This window comes from Ailuropoda melanoleuca, chromosome 1 (genome assembly GCF_002007445.2).
Source record: "Ailuropoda melanoleuca isolate Jingjing chromosome 1, ASM200744v2, whole genome shotgun sequence".
Taxonomy (NCBI): Eukaryota; Metazoa; Chordata; class Mammalia; order Carnivora; family Ursidae; genus Ailuropoda; species Ailuropoda melanoleuca.
In genome coordinates this window covers 126,290,588-126,310,781 of record NC_048218.1, presented here as the reverse complement: position 1 = coordinate 126,310,781, position 20,194 = coordinate 126,290,588, and the positions used below count along the sequence as shown (strand labels likewise).

Genomic DNA, 20,194 nt, shown 5'->3' with positions numbered 1-20,194 from the left:
TACCAGCAAGCCATCGTGAACTAAAGACTCGGAAGTTTTCACTATTAAGCTTCTAAATAAAGCATCTCTTCCTCATAGGCATAGACGAATTAAATGATTATAATGCAGCTAAGCGATCAGTGAGCACTTAACCAACGTAATACAAGCAAGACTTCGTGAGCGTCAGGGCTGTGGGCTTGCAGGTGGTGGAGCTGCCACTGCTGGGTCATTCTCAAGGACGGCTGAAAGAGAGGGACGACATGGGCCACCGTAGGAAAAAAAGCCAGAAAAGAGGTGCGGGCCAGAAAGAGCTCAATTCAAGTTCCAGCACGGAGGGAGCCTGGGGCCACTGCCTGCAGGGGGTCACAGAGAGCATCAGAAGAGAGGAATGCGAGAAAGAGCTTGGGGGGGGGTGGGGGAGGAGGTCCAAAAGCATAAGCCTGCCGGGTAGTAACTCTGTTACAGGGAGAGGTTGTCTCAATTCGGACTTGACCCTTTGCTTTCCTTTTCCCATCTACAATGTGGTCGTTTCTAATGAGGTCCGAAGTGTGAGACTGACACAATTGATCAAAATAAGGTCTTTGGGATTTCCTCTGGGTTTCTATTATTTGTGCTCTCCCCGTCCTCCCCATTACAGCAGACAGTGGACGCCTGCAGGGCCACTCCATTCCATACTCTGTAAATAAGTTTAGAGAGAGAAACTTTCTGAGGATCAATGGCAGGAATCTTTCATACCATCTCTGTGAAGCTACCCCGGGGAAGGACTGGGTGGTGCTCCAGGATGTTCAGTGGCCTATGTTTACTGTGTAAGGTCACTTTCTGTGCCCAAAATGGATTTGAAGCCTCCTGAGGGCAAGGCTGATCCTTGATCCCCTTTTATTGGGATCTCGGCGCCTAGGACGGGGCAGTAGGAAGGGTCCTGGACGCAGGAATCCAAAGTTCCAGGTTCTAGTTATAGCTCTGTTCCTCAAAAGCGACTTGAATCCTCCCCGGCCTCAGTTTCCTCCTCTATAAAGTGGGAAGTACCTGCGTCACGTGGTTATTGCATAGTGCCCATGAGACAGCGTCTGGGGAAATACTCCCATGACTCCAGGAGTGTGGTCCAAGTGGGAGAAAATGTGGGAAGAGCTGGTACTTCTCAAGAACGAGCTGCTGGCTGTGCCCCTTGTGGAGGACAGGGAGGCACAGGGTGGCTGACCTAGGCTGCTCTGAGGAGATGCCCAGGAGTGGAGGCGAGGGGGAGGTGTCCCGGAGAGCCTACAGAGCAACAGCAGTCACTTTATCCCTGCACCTCTCTGGAGATCCCTGTGCATGCTTTCTCACTGCAAGCTCGTTGTTGGCCTGGTTCCTTGTTTATTCACTCCTCGTCTTCATCCAGTGTCTCCTGAGCAGCCACTGTGTGCCGAGCACCGTGCCAGAGATTGAGAATTCAATGGCGAGCAAAAACAGATGAGGTCCCTGCCCTTCCTTCCCAAACAGGTTTGGACTCAGGCTTATGCACCGAGAAAGTTGGACAACTAGCTTCAGGAAGCCCCAGGGACGGATGGAAATGCTGTGTTTTAGTGGGAGCCTAGAGTTAGTTGGCAAATATCAACATGTTGAGGCCAGATGTAATAAGAAGAAAAGGAAGAAAAGGCAGACTCCCACCAACCCCCCGTTGGGTCTTCTTACTGTGTCCCAATCTCAGGCTTCAAGAGTCCTACTCTTTATGACTTTACCCCCATTGAAGCTAGCTCTCACCTCACTTACTCATGCTAAGGTGGTCAATGCTCTCGAGAAACTACACTCAATAGGGGCGAAAGCCTCGAGGTAAAGGAATGATGCCCCTGCTGGATGGAGAGATGTGAGAGTCACCCTAAAATCACACCAGAAGGGAGGTCGCTTCAGACTGGCATTGCCAGGGACGGCGAGGTGGAGAAAGGTAGGGGCTCATGGCAGGGGTAAGTTCCCCTAAGCAAACCTTTATGGCCTTTAAAGATTTCCAAAGATTAGGGAGGAGGAAGAGCAGGAGCAGGTGTTGTTGTCGGGGTCCCAGGTTTTGTTTAGGGAAGGCGGGTTTGCAGGTGCTCATACCATTACCAAAGGCAACTGACTAGATAATTAGCTACATTAAAAAAAGGAAAAAAGGGGAAAAAGGAAAGACCAGAGGATTTTCAGTAGCCAGGACCCAGAAAAAGCTCCACCACCAGGCTCACAGTTCCAACCAAGCTGCCAGACAACTCCACTGGTGAATTTCCAGCTGGATTTATAACTTTTCTCTCGGTGAGAAAACAAAGACATATTTTAAGACGACCTCCCCTCACAACCCAAGCCAAATTCTGGAAAGACTGTAGGTAATATGAACCCCAAGTGGACTCATTAAAATAGAAGTTTCTATTGTAAAATAAAGCACAGACACTCAAGACCACACAAAGCAAATGGACTGGGAAAGATAAGAAGGCAAGCGCCCAGTAAGCACCGGCCGGGTCAGGGGAGAGGACTGTGCCGCCCTCCCAGAGGCCCCTCCACGCACTCGTCCCAACTGCAGCCCACACCCCGGCCCCCGGAAGCAGCCACATTCCTAACTTATACTCTTCAGCTCCTGCTTATTTATGGAATCATCACCCAACTGTGTGCCCTGAGACGCTGTAGGCCAGTCCTATCCATGTTTTAGATGTCCTTTACGTTTCTTTTAAGTGACCACCAGTTCTCCTTCCATCTGTGCCTCTTCCTTGCAAATTATCTGTTGGAAGTCTCAGGCCACCAAACCTGCCTTTTTCCACTGTCTGGATTTTGCCTTGGTGCAGGCCAACGCATCCAAGTGCACTCATTCTTAATGCAAATAATCACCTGCTTGAGAAAAACCCCGTATGCAAGGCATGTTCTCAAGGAGGGCACCCTTCCCCTTCCTCCCCTCGTAATCACTTTCTCACAATAGAGGTAATGAGACAGGAGGAGAATGGGATCTGGGGAGCTCTCTGTGGAACTACTGATTTATGACTTTTTTTTTTTTTTTAAACAATTGGAAGTGACTGGGGAATGCTTCTCTTTAATGTCTTTCAATATAGTTTGGAATGGGGTTTGACATCGCACTATGCCCCAGGGCCCACGGTTGTATACTGTTAAGTTTTATCAAAGATGATTGCATAATAGGAGCCTGGATGTAGCAAAAGCCGAAGGAATCTCGACCACTAACCACACTCACCAAATGTAATAAATATAAATGACAGATGAAGGGAAGATGAGATCTGGCCATTTACTTACGGTTTGGAGCAAGAAAAGTTACACTTAAGAAAAGTTTTTCCTTTCTCTAATCTCAGCAGACAGTCCCACAAACATTATTAGCATTTCAAAAGGCTTTATCAAATATTGACTTAATACAGAGTGCATCCACTTAGTGGTGACCTCGAGACCCCCCTAATAAGTTGAGGACCCTAAATCACACTCCAGGGCTCTGACATCCCAAAATGGACAAAAGAAATGAGCACTCTTGTACTAGGAGACAAGAGGTTTTATAACACTTAAAAACGTGTGAGGGACGCCTGGGTGGCTCAGTCGGTGAAGCGTCTGCCTTCGGCTCAGGTCTGATCTCAGGGTCCTGGGATCGAGTCCTGCATCGGGCTCCTTGCTCAGCGGGGAGCTGCTTCTCCCTCTGCCTGCTGCTCCCCCTGCTTGTGTGTGCACGCGCTCACACAGTAAATGAATATAAATGAAATCTTTAAAAGAAAAAAAAATTAAACACATGTGGGGTCCGTTTTGATTTGCACAGAAAGAAAAAACTCCAAAACTGATGGGTACAGCAAAAAATTCAAAACCTGAGGCTCTCTTCAAATTCAATAGGCTCCGGACCTTTATTACGGCAGTAGTTGCATAAAGCCATGGAAGGGCCCTGAAAGACGTCAGAGGGGAATAAACCAGGCAGAGGCCTGAACTGACCACATTCTGGTTCTCTGTTTGTATTTCTTTCCTTGGTTCTCCCAGGGGTTTTTATCCGTGAAGGAGATCAGGATTGTGTGTCCTCCTCCCTGTTAACAGCGGGGAGAATGCGGGACGGGAAGGAGCAGGGAGGAAAACAGAATCAGGAGAAGAACACAAGGCACAGTGGACAGGCAGACCCAAGTCTTTCCTGGGCTCAGGGATTTTTCAAATCTGCTTGCAAGACTGGGTTCCTGCTCTTCGAGTGAAGATGGTAAGTGAGTTGTAATTCGGTAAGTTTTCTTACAACGCTCTAGGGTATTTCCAGTGATGACAACGTGTGTGTTTAAAACTCTAAAACCAAATTAATTTGGGGCGCCTGGGTGGCACAGTGGTTAAGCGTCTGCCTTCGGCTCAGGGCGTGATCCCGGTGTTATGAGATCAAGCCCCACATCAGGCTCCTCCGCTGTGAGCCTGCTTCTTCCTCTCCCACTCCCCCTGCTTGTGTTCCCTCTCTCGCTGGCTGTCTCTACCTCTGTCGAATAAATAAATAAAATCTTTAAAAAAAAAAACCAAATTAATTTGAATTCACTTTCACTGAAAAGGCAGATATGATTCAGAAGCTTTTTTCTTCATCTTAGTGCCTGTCCTAGGCTACCTCTGAAAGATCTGATATTCCCTGGAATTCCTTCCTGCCTGGGCTCTGCGACCCTGTCATGCTGGGGCTCAAGTCTAACGGCTTGTCTTCCCAGCTGCTCCTGCTGCTCCTTCGGGCCCATCTCTGGCTCAGTAGGAATCACAGAGTTCTTCCTCAAACTCTTCTCTTGTCCCTGTCCTCCACCCCAAACCCCATCATGGACTCCTAGCTTCTCAAGATTTCCAACTTCAGCCTCTAAGAGCCACCCAGTGTGTGACCTTCCTGAAGGGCAGGCTGAGCTGGGGTGCAGCGGGGATGTCCCAAGGCAGACCAGAACTTGGAAAGGGGGTTAAATCTACCATGGTTTCCATGCTTCTGTTAGCTCACTTCTCATGCTGGGCTGGGCTCAGTCTAAGCATGTTATGTGCGTTATGGCCTTTAACCTTCACACTGCCTCTCCAAGAAAGCATGGTCATACCTATTTTCTACACAGGAGACTTCAGCCAGCAGAGGGCAGGAACTAGGCGAGGCAGAGCTGAACTGTGAACCCAGCTCCAGGCCCTGCTCTGAACCAGAAGACTGAGTCCTCGTGTTTCTGGACATCAGAAGGACTCAAGAGCTTGGGGTTTGCCTTCGGGGGACCAGAGGGAGGACAGATCAGTGGTTCCAGCTCTGCCACCCCTGTCAGGCAGCCATGGGAGAGGGTCCAGCCCTGCCTGTAGCCAGGCACCCCCACTGACCACCCAGCCTCCCCATGAGGGCCCACCACTGAAGGCAGGTACGAGGCCTTTGCCTTGTGCCTCCCATGCTTCCCAGGCTGGCACGTAACGGGACTTCCAGGCACCAGGGCCTGGGCATTCTTTTTGGGCAAACTGTGCATCAGTTCACAGGAAACCACTTTACTGACTAAACATTTGAACCCTATGCCTGTCAAAGAAAGTTCGGGATCTGGGAGACATGGGCAAGAGGCAGAGACATGCATGCTCTTGAGCCATCATGCTCAGAGGTTGGGGTCTTCAAACCCTCCCTGAGCCCTTTTAAAGTCCTCTTGAATACCACCTCCTTACGTCATAGGCTCAGGTTCCACACCACCAACTACTACACGGAAATGAAATAACTGATGGTCTTCTAGTTTAATTTTTTTCCTGTCGAGTATCTAGTTTTGTCAGTCAGGTCTGGAGCATAAGGGGGTGAAGACGAATGTTGAAACTGGCCATCGGAGGCTCATTTACTCATCCCGTCTTTCTTGCTCAGTGGGAGTCAGTCCCGAGATGTTAGGCGTGGGGCTCAGGTTCAGACAGACAGACTGGCTGGGTCAGGGCCTGGCACCACCAGGCCAAGGCTGCCATGTTGGGGAGTTACCATTCCAGAGGACCCTGTCCTTAGCTAGGGGGTGTGTGTTAGAGTGACTTACCCTGTGTGGATGGCTGTGGTAGAAAGTGGGATGTACACAGAGGCACAGAAAAAGCTCACAGCAGTGAAACTGTCCTCAGAAGGATCTCACACCACAGGTGCCTGTCTACACATCCAGCCCTGTTCCTCGGCCTGGAACACAGGGAGTTAAAAATGACACGACCCTGGCAATGGAAACCTACTAATCCATGGCAATTTAATAAATAACTAGGGTTTACTAGGCCTTATTAAAATACATGTGTAGTGTATTTTCTTATCCTCTGACGTTCACCTCTTCACTTGGCAGAACCTGCTGGTGGCAGCTGGAGTAATCTCATCAAGTTTGCTGTGTGTGCAGATCAATTTGATTTCCCCCCAAAAAGATAAAAATCAGTAAAGTGAGTAAGTTACAATTAAGGTATGTCACTGAAAGCACAGACAACGTGAACAGGCTGAGGAGGACTTGTCCTGAGGTCACGAGTCACTTCTGAGTTAAAAGACTTTTTTCCCCCTCTTCCCTTGCTTGCTCTACTGTATGTGATGTTGTGGTCAATCAACACGCCTCCTCTTATTTCTTGAAATTCCCTCCTCTTTTTGGTTTCCATCACACTATTCATGTGCCAGGTTCCCCTCCCGGCTCTCCCTAACTGTTAATCTGTCTGTCCACCCACCCATCCATCCATCCTTCCATCCATCCATCCATCCATCCATCCATCCATCCATCCATCCGACAGTTAATGACAAGCACTGGAAAAAATGACAAAGTATATTTATGTCTGGTTTTGCAGTTCAGAAATGTTTATATATATTATTTCATGAATTTCTCGCTACAACCATGTGAAGTGGCTGTTGGTACCCCCATGTTACAGACGAGGAAACAGTCCCCGAGAGGACCTGTGATTTATTTACAACAGCACAACCAGCAGGTGGCAGAGTCTGAACATGAATTCAGCTTTCCATCCCAGTTAAGAATTCACAATGGCACTCTCCTACATACTGGTCAACCATCATTTCTTCACTAGTCTCACTGTTCTGAATTAAATGTCATGATCCAGTCGATACATATTAATTGAAATAGTGCTAGGCTTTGGGGGATCAAAGACTGGGTCCCTGCCCCCCTGCAGTTTGTGGCCTAGTGGGGGAGATAAACATTAATCATATGTTCACACAATAAATAAACACTTGTTTTTGAGGTATAAGAGACTGCTTGCTTAGTTAAGGAAATCGGAGAAGTCTTCCAGGAGGAAGTAATCATTAAGATGCATTTTGAGGGATAAGTAAAGAGTTAGCTTTGGGAAGTGGACAGGAAGAAAAAAAAATCATATATAGAGAAGGAAAAGCATGTGCAAGGGCCCTGTGGCGGGAAGACTCAATGTGCTGAAACGCTGAAGGTCAGCTTGATTGGCACATAAAGAGTGAAAGGGGGCCTGGCACAGGATGTGGTTCAGACCATGCAAGACTTTACAGCCATGATAATGATTTACTTTTACCTTAAAAGCAATGGCAAGCCACAGGTCAAGAGAATGATATGATTAACTTTGATCTTTGATTCTGACTTTGGCGTGCAGAATGGATCGTAGAGGAGCAAGAGTGGAAGCACAGAAAACAGCTGGAAGGCCTTTGCACTTGTCCAGGTGAGACGTGATGACAGCCTGGACCAGGGTGGTAGTGGTGGAAATGAAGAGAAGAATCCCACAGATGCCCCCTGCTCTCCTCAAGCCCATTTTCTCCCTAAACTCTGTCACCAGAGTGTGCTCACGAGTTTGCAGCACATGGAAGCTTGTCCACACTGCGGGGCTCCGCTGGAGTCTCCTCTTCCAGGAAGCCTTCTCCAGACAATGCCAGTCCTCCAAGATCTTTCAGAAGCTCTGTCTACCTTCTGCACTGTCCATTCTCACACCTGATTCTCCTCTATGGCTTGGCTGCTCTCCGGTCCATTCCTGGAGATGGCTTCATTTGTCTTGTCTTGCTTTCTCCCTTTGGAAAGTAAATGCTTTGTTGGCATTTGCTGAATGGTATCAACAGGGCTCCTCTGGAAATTACATTTGTAAATGATTACTCACGCCAATTGCCTTATCTTTTTTTTTTTTTAATTTAAACACTGGTTGCTTAAATCTGTCTTCATGATCTTGTTCTATCAAAACGTATGTCCCCAATTTTTCTATAATTTCCTCTAAACTCATTTCCACATTTCTCCTAGTAGAAAGCAGTTTCAGAGGGAACCGAGTGAGAGGGCGGGGTGGGGGCAGAAGTGTAATTAAACAGGGGCTGTCTGACCAGAATTCCTATACCTTTTAATGGGGTATTTGATTAATCCTTTCCACAGGCACCATTATTCATGCCTTGATGGAATCTCATTTTATAGCCCTTAATACATGGGCCCAATTTATCCACATCACATTGTATTCTAATACTTGTCATCCCAGTTATTAGCTATCTCCTTCTTAGTGTAAAATCATCAGCAAGTTTGATTAGCTTATTCCCTGGGGATGATAGGGGGAGATAAGAACAGACACAGTACAATATGACCACCAATGGTTCTGCATTCTCAAAAGAAGACCGCTACATGGGATCCATTTATGCAGCTGGGGTGGCCAAAATAAACGTGGGCCCCCATGGGAGGGTCTGTGTGTGGGACCCAGGAGCCACAGCCACAAAGGGCTGACTGCCTCTGTGCTTAGCAGTGTGGAGCCACCATCCCTAATGGGGTCACTTTAATAAAAAAGAGTGAGGCTTCCCCACTCCTGCTTCCTAACATCCTCTCCCCTTCCCAGAATACCCTTCCTGGGGGCACAGCCCAGAAGCCCCCCTTTATTCCAGGACACCATGTCTGCCTGCTCTTCTTTGCCTCCTGGGCACTTGGCAGGCCAGATGACCTAGGAGATGCCAGGGCTGTCGACTGTTCTTTCTCTAGCACCGAGATGGCTCTCAGCAGGCACCCCTTCTTCCTCTTCTCTGGAACCACACCTGAGCCTTGGGACTCACATGGTCTTCAGTCCCTTGTAAGCAAGCTGGCCCACGGCCTGAAGAGATAAAGGGCCCGCATGACCCCTACAGGATCGTGGGCTAAAGCCCCCAGAGTTTCCGATGCCCCTTCCTCCACATAGCCACCCCTCCGCAGCCCCATCAGGCAGCACTCCCACACCCACCCCTGGAGTCCTTTTTAAAGTTCCCGTCATCCCTTCATCAAAGGCCCCATGTCACTTATTCCTGTGCTTTGCTGAGCCTGGCAAGGGGAGGATGAGAGGGGCTCAGTCTGTGGTGGCGTCTTGTTCCTTTCGCCTGGAGTGGGGGAGAGCCTTAGGCCCTTGGTTCAGGCTTCCGCCTTCCTCTCTCTCTCAGCTTGCTGGTGCTGGGGGAAGTCAGCCGCTCTGTTGTGAGCAGGGGAAACTAAGGCCTCCCGCTTACAGCCAGGTGAGTGGGCCATCTTGGAAGAGGATCCTTCGGCCCCAGCCAAGCCTTCAGATGACAGCGGCTCAGATGACTACTTGGCTACAACCTCATGAGAGCCTGGGCCAGAAGCCCCAGCTATGCCACTCTAGGCCTGTGACCCATGGAAACTGTGCAGTGCAAGAAATACTTGTGGTTTTAAGCTGCCAGATGTTGGGGTCATTTGTTACATGGCAAACGGTTACTTATACACTCTTCCTACTTTAGAGAAAGGTCTTGGTTCCTCCCTTCCCTTCAATTCCCTCCTCAGGTTCCACTTTGATCTCTTCTCTCTGTTTAGGGAGTCTGGTGTCCCTCTGGTACCTTCTACTGACGTGTCACTGGCCTCTACTGAGTGTCCTCATGGTCTCAAGGACTCTTTCCCTGAGGAGAGGGGGCTGCATGGTGGGGGGAGATCTCCAGGGCCTGGGTTTGGGAATTCTCGGCTCTTTGCCTGCCATCCAAAGTGACATCTGGACTTAGAAAGACTCTTTGCAGAGAGCAGCCTTCCTCAGGCCATGAAACTCCCTCTGTGCTTCTGAGTCCCCGAGGCCTAATGACTTCAGTCAGGCCGACAGCCAGCATGAGAAGCCTTTGCAAGGCACTTGCTCCCTTTTGTATCAGATACTCACCTCCTGTACCCTTTTTGCTCATCTGCAGTTTGTGTAAAAGGTCATGTCTCGTTTCAACTTTGCAGTTAAGCACATCTGATACTAAGCAGGGATTCCCAAACTGGAGATTCAATCTGGCTAAGTGTGGCAAGCTGTACCCCCCGCTCCCACCTCTACTGGTGGCGTCCTACCAGCACAGACCCCATCAAGAAGAAGGTGGTGTTCTGATTCTCACTTCTCTCATATGTATACAAGGAACAAAATGCAGTTCGTGATTAAAAAAAAAAATCCAGGTTGCTTTTCTATCTGATCACATCCTGGTACTTTGTACAGAGTCTATCTTAGTTCTGTGGGGCCTGGTCAGACAATCTCTTGGAAGTCTTGAAACAGGTAAAAAACCGGTAGACTGACGCCGTGGAAGGGACCCCAAAGCAGTGGTTCTCTAAGTATAGCCCCTGGGCCGACGGCATCAGCATCCTCAGGCAGATTGGTGAAAATGCACATTCCTAGGTCCCCCCACCAGACCCCCTGAAGCAGAAACTCTGAGGGTGGGGCCGAGCGATCTGTGTCTTAACAAATCCCCTGAACGATTCCAATGCATGGCTAAAGGTTCAGTATCACCGACTTCGAGGATGAAACATCTAAATTATTCATTCTTTCATTCATAAGACACTGACAGAGTGCCTATCCGCCAGACACTGGGGCAGTGAAGAGAAATTACAAGGAACTCCTTCCACGAGCAGTTCGCAGTCCTCCCTTCTCTTGCTTTATGACAAAGCTTGAAAAGAAAGCAGGAATTTGAAGACACTCATCCAAGGAATGGAAATCATTCTTCACATGTAACTCCAGACGGGCAAGAGGCACACCAAAATTGTTTTATTTATTTATTTTTTCCAGGAGTGATAATACTCTCAAAATATTAACTTCTCTAAAGTGAGTAAACGTGTGGGTTTAATGTGTCATGTACAGCTGGCTCATCCTTTTAAGCTTAAAAAAAAAATAGAAAAGATGATGGGATGTCGCCATGAATGAAATACAGAATTACCTTAAAGATNAAGATTTTATTTATTTATTTGACAGAGATAGAGACAGCCAGCGAGAGAGGGAACACAAGCAGGGGGAGTGGGAGAGGAAGAAGCAGGCTCATAGCAGAAGAGCCCGATGTGGGGCTCGATCCCATAACGCCGGGATCACGCCCTGAGCCGAAGGCAGACGCTTAACCGCTGTGCCACCCAGGCGCCCCTGGCTCATCCTTTTAAGCTTAAAAAAAAAAATAGAAAAGATGATGGGATGTCGCCATGAATGAAATACAGAATTACCTTAAAGATGCACTCAGATTCGCACCTGTCTTGTATGAACAAACTACCCTCTCATTTCACCCTCTCGATGAAGTAAGAGTTTCCGTAAGTCTAAATAAGTCACAAGAGCTAAGATGTGTTGTGTACTTCCTATGGTGAGGCTCCGGGCTATTTCTACATTTGATCTTCTCCTGACCATATAAAGTAGATGCCGTGGACACACACAGTGGGTAGAGGAACAGCGAAGGCCAGAAGAGGCAGGAAAGGGGCCCAGACTCATCATTCCTTAACCTCACATCAATTATCCCCCAGTGCTGTAATCCCAGCGCCACCGGGTCATTTTGTCCCTCATTAAAACCACTGGTTAATGGGGAAAACATAAAAGGAAATATCACCCTCCCCTCAAAGATTTCTAGTAGGAAACTGCCGGCTCAAGTTCAATTGGGGGATTTGTTTCTAGATGATAAAGGTCATGCTAGATTTCTCCTTCAGTACCGCAGATAATTAGGAGCTGGCTACAAAGTCCTTATGGCGGCCTGTTAAGAAACTGGTCCACTCTCCAGCTTTGAGAAAATGCTCCACATGTGCTCCTTTCTCAGGGCGCCTCAGGGATACTCGATGACTCACCGTAATCCTCTCAGGGCAGATGATTTTCGATCCAGGCGAGCCCGGATCTCATGACTGTGGATGCCCAGTTAATCCGGCAGCCACGGGGGTGAAGGGTGTGACTGATGGCCACAGAAGGCATCAAAGCTGTCTGGCAGGACCAGCAGCACACGCAGACCTTAGCATGGGCACCAGGCCTGCCCTGGCTAGTGGAGCTCCTTTGCCCCACAGGACTACCCTTCATTTACAGGGGCCTCACGGCTCTCCCATGTTTTGGCAAGCAAGAGGTACCGGGAGGCCTCTTCCGCCTACTGTGTCCTTGGCAATGACCTGGTGACTTTAATTATATACCACCAAGAAAATCTACGGTCCACATGGGCTGGGTAGAAGACTGTGCGGGTATCTCTCAAGCCATATAGGGAGTGTGGAACTTGAGATGAACGGAAACGCATCCGCATTTCCCTTTGGCTTTCTGTCATCAATGCTTTTTAGAACACCAAGCCCCACCCCATCTCTTTCTAATTCAGGGGTGCTTGCTGGCTTCTGCTGAGACATTAATTTGATTAGTGGCATTCTGTGGGACTAGAGACATGAAAGGTTGGGCTCACAAACGTTATGATTCATTTCAGGAGTCTGAAATGAGAAACGCACCCATCAATGGCACGCTGGGGGCTGGGAGGTTCTGAGAAACCATTTCATGCACAGAAATGGGACATGCGATGAAAAAATTTGCTTATGGTTATAATCCTGAAGCCAGGGACCACCCCACCATGCTCTCCATCCTCGTGGAGTGACGGCTCCACGGGAAACTGCAGGGATTAGACGTTCCTGCGTCTGGACACCCATATGCTGCCTCATTTATCTACCTGTGACAGGGACAGTGTTGGAAGAGAATCAAAAGATGACAAATTGCTTCTGGTTTTAAAGGAGCTGTTCAGGCTGGGTGTACGCCCAGGGGGAACCAGGTTTCATGCCAGGAGCCATCATTTCATCCCGTCATAAGGCCACATTCTGGCAAACACCAACCCGCAGATAACTGCTGTCTCCTTTCACCAGTGGATTTAAAGACACTTGCTCTGAAAGCCCGAAATCCAGTTATTCTGAAGACGTGTGCAGCAGAGAGCAGACCTGCCCACACACTGCAGGGAGGCAGGACGGCAGGCATTCGACAGGAGTTCCAGAGGAGAGGAATTTTTCCCATGTTGAGGCAGACAGATAACAGGGAATGATTTCGTAGGATTCCAGAGTAGAGATACAGTATCAGTGAGTGACTCTGGGAAAGACAGACTTGTGTGCTTTAAATAAACAGACAGAAATTTCTAGGATACTGGCCACTGGAATCTGCTTTTGTGGATGCAGCTAGTGGTCCAGCCAAGACTGGTTATCATCTGGCTGTGACTCTTCGTTTTTCCAGCCGATGCTGCGTCTCTGACAATGACCGCATAACTCATGGTCAACATACTCGATCTTCTGGAGGTGAACAACCCTCAACCAATCCCGTTTGTGTCTCTTCTCTGCCATGCTCCAGAATTCGCAAGGCTGGTGAAGCCCTCACGATGCTTACGTAGACAGATGCTGGCTGGTCTTGTAAGCGTCACACTCGTGTTTACCCACTTTATCCTCCTGACAACCTCTGAGACAGGTACTAATATCACCGTCCCTTTGTGGATGAGGAAAGAGGCATGGAGAGATCGAGGGATTGGCTGACGGTCCCCCGGCTGGTGAGAAGCAGAGCCGTTAGCACACTGAACAGCTTGGCTCCAGGATCTGTCTGGTTCCTAACCTGCACCGCTTCTCCTAATACAATCCTCTTTCAAACACAGCAGCTGAACCCCACATGGCCACTGGTCTGCCCAGCTCTTCCTCCTTCCCCAAGCCCAACCCTCTGGAATTCAGTGAATGGCTGCAGCTGGACCACAGAGCCTGCAATGTGAAAAGACAGAGGCTCATCTCCAATCCCCTATTTGCTTCTAAATTCAGGCCAGATGTTCAAACGTTTATTTTGTGCTTGCTTGTTTTGAACATTCCACCAGGTTGCCCGAGCCTGCTTCATAGATGGTCTCTCTGTCCTCCTTCCTTTCACACAAGCACCTGGCCCTCTCCCTCACACCTCTCCCGACTCTGGCAAGGCTCCTGCTGCCGGTGACTGACGTTCCCTGCCTCACCTCATCATACACTGCAGCTAAAAACTCCCTTTTCCACATGGCAGCGAGGCATATTTATAGCACAAGTCACATGCCAAGCATCTTCAAGTTTTTGATTTCTAATAATAACCTCAGAGCATCACCACCAAGCCCATTCCACAGATGGGCAAAGAGAGAAGCAAGGTCATAGCAAGGTTGCCAAGGAGTCCTAGATGGCCGGGTTTCTTGAACCACTTATATACGATTCTCTCTCCAGATTGCCTCTCATCTTCCTGCTTAAACTCATCTGAGGCCTGGGAATGAGAGATGCTATCAAGATCAAATTGTATTGTATCTGCGTCTATAATCCAGCTCTCAGAATACTAACAGGCAACACTAAGCTCAGCTTTCTGCCAAACCCTCTTCTCATTAGTAGGGTTACAGGCATGAAACACATACTTGGAGTTTTTGGCCCACACAATTCTCTCATCACCGGTTGTAACTAATCAGAATGCTGAGTGGATTTATTCTCATGCGGAACGCAACCGAACGCCTTCAGCGTCTGCTCAAATGACCGTAACTTTGTTCTGATGGAATCTTCTGGCCAGGAAATGAAAGGGTGGATCATAACCTACAAGCAGACTGAATAATATTCCTTCAGAATCAGAACAGTAAGACTGTTTCAAGTAGTTATTACAGAAAGCTTGGATCCCATGTAAGCAGAGACGAGAAAGCGAGAGGACGTGCTGGTTGCCTGTACGTCCGGAATCCGAAATGGCGGAGGTTGGAAGTTTCAGAAAGGTACACTTGCCCTCAATATTTTGCTGCTGCTGTGCATTTTTTCTCCCATGGTCTCTGTCCATGGAAAATGCACTGAGGTCAGATTCAGGAGTCCTGAGTACTAGTCCCAGCTCTGCGCCTATCAGTCAGCAACCTTAGGAAAGTCGCCGAATTTCTTTGAGCTTCCAAAACTGGGAAGCCAGCACCCAGTTCCCCTCACTGAGTTGTTATCACAGTGAGAATGAAAAAGTACTAGAGAGAGAGTGTTTCGTAAACAGCAAGATGTTACAGAAATTGAAGAGGTTTCTAAAGATATACGATCACCCTCAAAAGGCCATAGTGAGAATAGAAGCCTCTAGTCTCTGTATTCAAAGGAACCATCCTAGAGAGATGATGCAGCTAAGTGGCATCTGGCCACTCCCAAATGGGCCACGGGAAGGCAGTCTGTGTCACAGCATTCAAAAGGAGGCCAAGGGGCACTATTTTACTTGTTCACTCCCTCTACTCATGTTCGCCCTTGAGTCCTCTCTCACCACCCAATGCAATGCTCAGCATACAGTGGGTACTCATAAACATGAGACAAATCAAAGAATGCCAGTTTAAGGATTTTAGTCCCTAGTGCAGAAAATTCGCCCATGGGAAAGGAACTGGGCTGAGGGGAGAATTTCTGGAAGCCTGAGTGTAGGGTGACTGGCCAACTTGGCCCCAGTGACTTCCCAAGACAAGTTGGTCACTCTACCAGGCATCATACTTGGATACCCATTTTGCCTCCTCCCAGGTGGCAGGGAATAAAGTATCTGAACTAAGGGAAGTGGTGGAAGGCATGTGTGTCTCCGAGTTCCAAAAGAGTGGATCCCTAGAGATTGAGAATCTTGACATTCCCCCCCCCCCCACTTTGGCCCCCATCCGTTTCAATTTCCGGACCTGACACCATCTTCTCGCTGTCAGGAGTCCAACAGAATCACATTCCGTCTATTTTTCCTGCATCAGATGATCACCTTTAAGGTACTTTCCTGATCCCTGTCAGTGCCTCCCTGCTGCCAGTTAAATCTTCTACCAAACCACCAGAGGGATGTGGTGCAAAACTGCAGGACTTGCACTAGGGATCACAGGACTTGCACAGGAATAGTGCCCTGTGCACTATTCCCCAGGACACACGCGCATTGCAAAACTACCGTCCAGATCAAGGGCTGATGGGTGTATGGAGCAGGGAAATTACAATTCGGGCTAGTGAGGAGTTGTGATCAGTGGGGATTTCCCCTTTAAAAACTTACAGCAAAAGCATGCCTGAGACCATTCAATATTCATAAATGGAAAGCAGAGACGGTGTTCTTGTTCCGCCAAGAGCAATAGCTATTTATCACAGCAAATGACTGAAATCGTTGTACGTACAATGCTTTACTCAGTGCTGTAAATTATGGTATACAGAAGATTAAACTTAAGCCTAATGCTACCCTTGAGCCTCAACAGCTGAGTCCTATAAATGGCTACCCGTTAAAAAGAGAGAATCTTTTTCCTGGTTACTATTTAAAAGTGTAGCTCTATTAAAAGCTTGTCTTAAACATAAATTACCAGGAAACCTGCCCCTGGCCCCAGGCAAGCTCTTTCTTGGGGCACTGACTCACAGAGTCACGTCTAGGTGACATAGTGACAGGACTGAGACTTGAAGCATGTGCTGTACTAACAGCACTGAGGGAAGGCAGACAGAGCCCGCAGTGGTGAGGGGGACTCACGGTGTGCAGAATGAGCACACATGCTGGGGTCTGCCAGACCTTAAGGCTTTCAGGAGACTTTCAGACTTCGAATGACCCTGAATCCCAAATCAATTCAAAGAGAGTATTTCTTCTGCTATCTGCTGTTTTGTAAGGTATCATGGAACCCTGACCCAGGGCTGAAGCCCCAATTTTCCTAGTTAAATTTTATTCTCCAAGCACTTGTTACTCAAATGTGGTCTATGGACTGAAAGCATCAGCATCACCTGGAAGAGCATCAGAAATACAGACATACTGATCAGAATCTGCATTTTAGCAATTGAGCATTTAGCAAACACCTGGGGGATTCATATGCACATTAACGTTTGAGAATCAAGGGATAAGTTAGCAGGTGTCAGCAGGGAGGAGCCGCTTCATTTTCTCACTAAAAATCATTACACATGACAAATAGGATTTATGGGAACAGGCCCTAGCAGTAGAGCATAGGATTCTGAATTCTCGTTTGTCCAATCCTACTTCAGAACATTTTCAGGAACTTGACAGACAGATTTTTTAAAAACTGGAAATGAATGTATCACTCTGAACTTGACAGATGTCCAAAAACACCCCAGGGTGTAAAACAGAGTGAATTAGCAAAAAGTTCATGCTTTATAAATCAATCAGGGAGCCTCTAATCCCCCTGTGAGTCAGTAGGCTGAGAATGCAAGGCAATGCTTTGGGCCAGGATTTCAACTCTTAATTGTAATTACCAGTTGACTTTAAGTTAAGAGAAAAGTGTACAAAGGTCTTTGGGTTGTTTGAAAACACCGAAATCCTGGATAATGGTAGCCTTTATTAGAAAAAAATTATTGTTCAGTATGTATGTTAAAAACTTAATGGCAAGCACTACAAAAAATATATATATTTAGCATTATATATGTATATATATACCTATATGTATAATATAAACTAAATTCATATATATAAAATATGATCATGCTGGCCAAACTAGCAGAGAGAAAAATGGGAAGAAGGTTAAGAAAACTTTGCTAATCTAATGGACTATAGGAAAGGAGAACAAAGAAGTAAATAAAAAGCAACGTACATAGAAACACAAATTAAAAGACAGAAATAAGTCCAAATATATAAAGTAACCACAATAAATGTAAATGGGTAAAACTTACCTATTAAAAGGCACTATCAGATTGGACTTTTACAAAAGCCAGCTATATACTGGTTACAAGAAAGCTGCCCAAGACAACAGGACACAGAAGAGTTAAAAATAAGACTGGAAAGAGACAAGGCAAGCATACACTCACCAAAAGAAAACTGGGCAGGAAAGTTAATCAGATAAAATAGGACCTAAGGGGGAAGTTAATGGGATGAGGACTCCACCGCTAAAAAGACATGTGTCATAAATTTAAATGCATCCAACAGCACAGTCTCAAAACTGCAAATCAAAAGCCATTTGAGTTCCAGGAGAGACTGACACACTTACAACTATCGTAGGAGACTTAAGACCCTTTTCTCAGAGGGACACCTGGGTGGCTCAGTGGGTTAAGTGTCTGTCTTCTGCTCAGGTCATGATCTCAGGGTCCTGGGATTGAGTCCCCACACTGGGCTCTCTGCTCAGTGTGGAGTCTGCTTTTCCCTCTCCCTCCCTGCCTCTCTGCCCCTCTACCCCCTGCTTGTACTCACTCTCCCTCTCAGATGAACAAATAAAATCTTAAAAAACAAAACCCTTTCCTCAGAAATTACAGACCAAGCAGACAAAAATGGTGAGGATATACAAGATTTGAACAACAAAATAATAAATACATGGAACCTTGCACACAAAAGAGTTTAAACACATTTTCTAATCACATATGACACATTAAAAAAAATGATCGCATGCTAACTAGTCACAAAGGAAATATCGTAAGTTATAAAATGGAGAACTTTGAGCTAACATTCTCTGCCTATCACAAACTAAACCAGAAATCAAAAATAAAACAATAATAAGGTCTCCCCCAACTACTCCTACATCTGAAAACTAAAACCACACTCCTAAATTACCACTTGGTGGTTGAGTGATTTTTTTTTTTTCTGTGTGGCTGAGTTGCTATGGGACCAGGTTAATTGACATGACATTTGTCAGGGGCTATCACCAGAAACAGGAAACTCCCTCGCCATGATAACTCCATTCTTTTGTGCTTCAAACTAAATTCTACAGCAAGGGGAAGGTGAAGTATCTGAGTCCCAGAAGAAAAGAGGGATGTGCATGGGTTAATTATGACCCAGCAGCATATCCCTAGAAGCTGCTCCTGGCTCATTCCCCAGGCCGTGCCTGGCTTGCCAGACTATATGCCCATCCCTTTCTAATGACCAGCGCGGGCTGGGTGGAGAGACTGTTCTGGAAGTGCCATTGGCACCTGGGAAAAGTGCTATTTGGTTGATGTGGCATCTGACGAAGAAGAGTGTCCTGGAATCGAGCAAACACTGCAGGTCACAGTTTGTGTGGGGCCTCCTGTTCGTTCTTTTACAAGGCCAACCACCGCTGAAAATGATCCGGGAAGGCTGCAGGGGAGACCCACAGGAAAAATATAGGTCCGTTTATCCTGCGGGGAGGAAGCGCTTCCCCCAAGGAAACCCTCAGAACAAAACCCAAACCAGACAGATGGTCCTTCCCCTGGACAGTGCTGCCGATCCAATTCAGTTCCAGTGCGGGTTGACTAAGGGGATAAATAAAAGAAAACCTCCAAACAACAGAAAATGGACAGAACACAGAATCAGGGTAATGTGGACCGAATCGAATTACTGACAGGTGTATAGGTTCTGTGGGTGAGTGGGGGTGGGAGGCAGAAAAATGGAAATAAGAGAGAAGGACACAGCTCTTCTGCCTGTGCCCCGCACCTGCGGTGGTTAAAACCAGCCCGGTGGTTTCCTGGCTTACAAACATCACAAGCCCCAGGGCGGGCCAGCTCACCCGGGCAACCACCTCTGGGCCTCCCCGCGGGTCTCTGGGCTCCTCGCAGCGGGGCAAAGGTTTGTCATGAGGGCAGAGGGGCCCCACTGCCAAACCCAACGGTGAGTGTCACAAGTGGTAAGGATCTGATAGGGCAGCCGAGAAAGCAGCGCCAGAATTTTGAAAGCACTTGCCATTCAGGCCCTGCCTCCTTAAACACTCTGGTAACGACTCACCTAAACTTGGAGATAGGGCCGCCATCAGATGACACCCAGAGCTGCCCGTAATGCAGGGCTGGTGTCAGTGCAACCTTCCTAATGGGGACGGACGCAGAGCGCCCCTGTTGGAGGCCGGCACTTGTTGAAGAGGGTCAGGTGTGGGCTGGGGGCAGCCACTCGTGCAGCTGAGTGGAAACCACGGACACAGCGCAAACGCAGCCACACGCGGCTCTGGGGAAGGCTCAGGAATTTGAAGAAGTAATTCCTGGGGGAGAGAAGCAAAGCATCGAGGATGCTAATAGGCAAACAAATCACAGGGTTTGCCAGAAACCACACCTTAGACAGAAATCTATAGTTGCAGTTTTGTAAAACAAAGGTATCTTTCTCCGGAAAGAAAGTTATTATTCATTGTATGTGAAGCAGGATTCATCGCAGTGAAATCGTTTGCGCACTCTCATCCTTTATTGCCCCCGGACTCATTTATTTCCCACATGTCTCCTGCTCTGCCTAACTTGCGCTGTTTTCCAAAGGGCCTGGCTCTGTGCAACAGCACAGGGCAGGTCCCACCCAAGTTGCAGGATTCCCTCATCCC

General features: G+C 47.7%; 1 protein-coding gene across 7 annotated transcripts in view; it reads right to left on the bottom strand.

Annotated features, from left to right (window-relative positions):
• The window catches only part of ATXN7L1 (ataxin 7 like 1), a 232,869-nt gene that overhangs the window by 119,162 nt on the left and 93,513 nt on the right, over positions 1-20,194 (bottom strand). Inside the window, exon 4 of one of the 7 annotated variants that reach the window (XM_011233095.3) lies at positions 6,683-7,879. The exons of the other annotated variants lie outside the window; for them this stretch is intronic. Within the exon in view, the coding sequence (XP_011231397.1) occupies positions 7,797-7,879 (83 nt within the window). The 3' untranslated portion in view covers positions 6,683-7,796. Of the gene's footprint in view, positions 1-6,682; positions 7,880-20,194 lie in introns of those variants that run through there. 7 annotated transcript variants of the gene reach the window in all.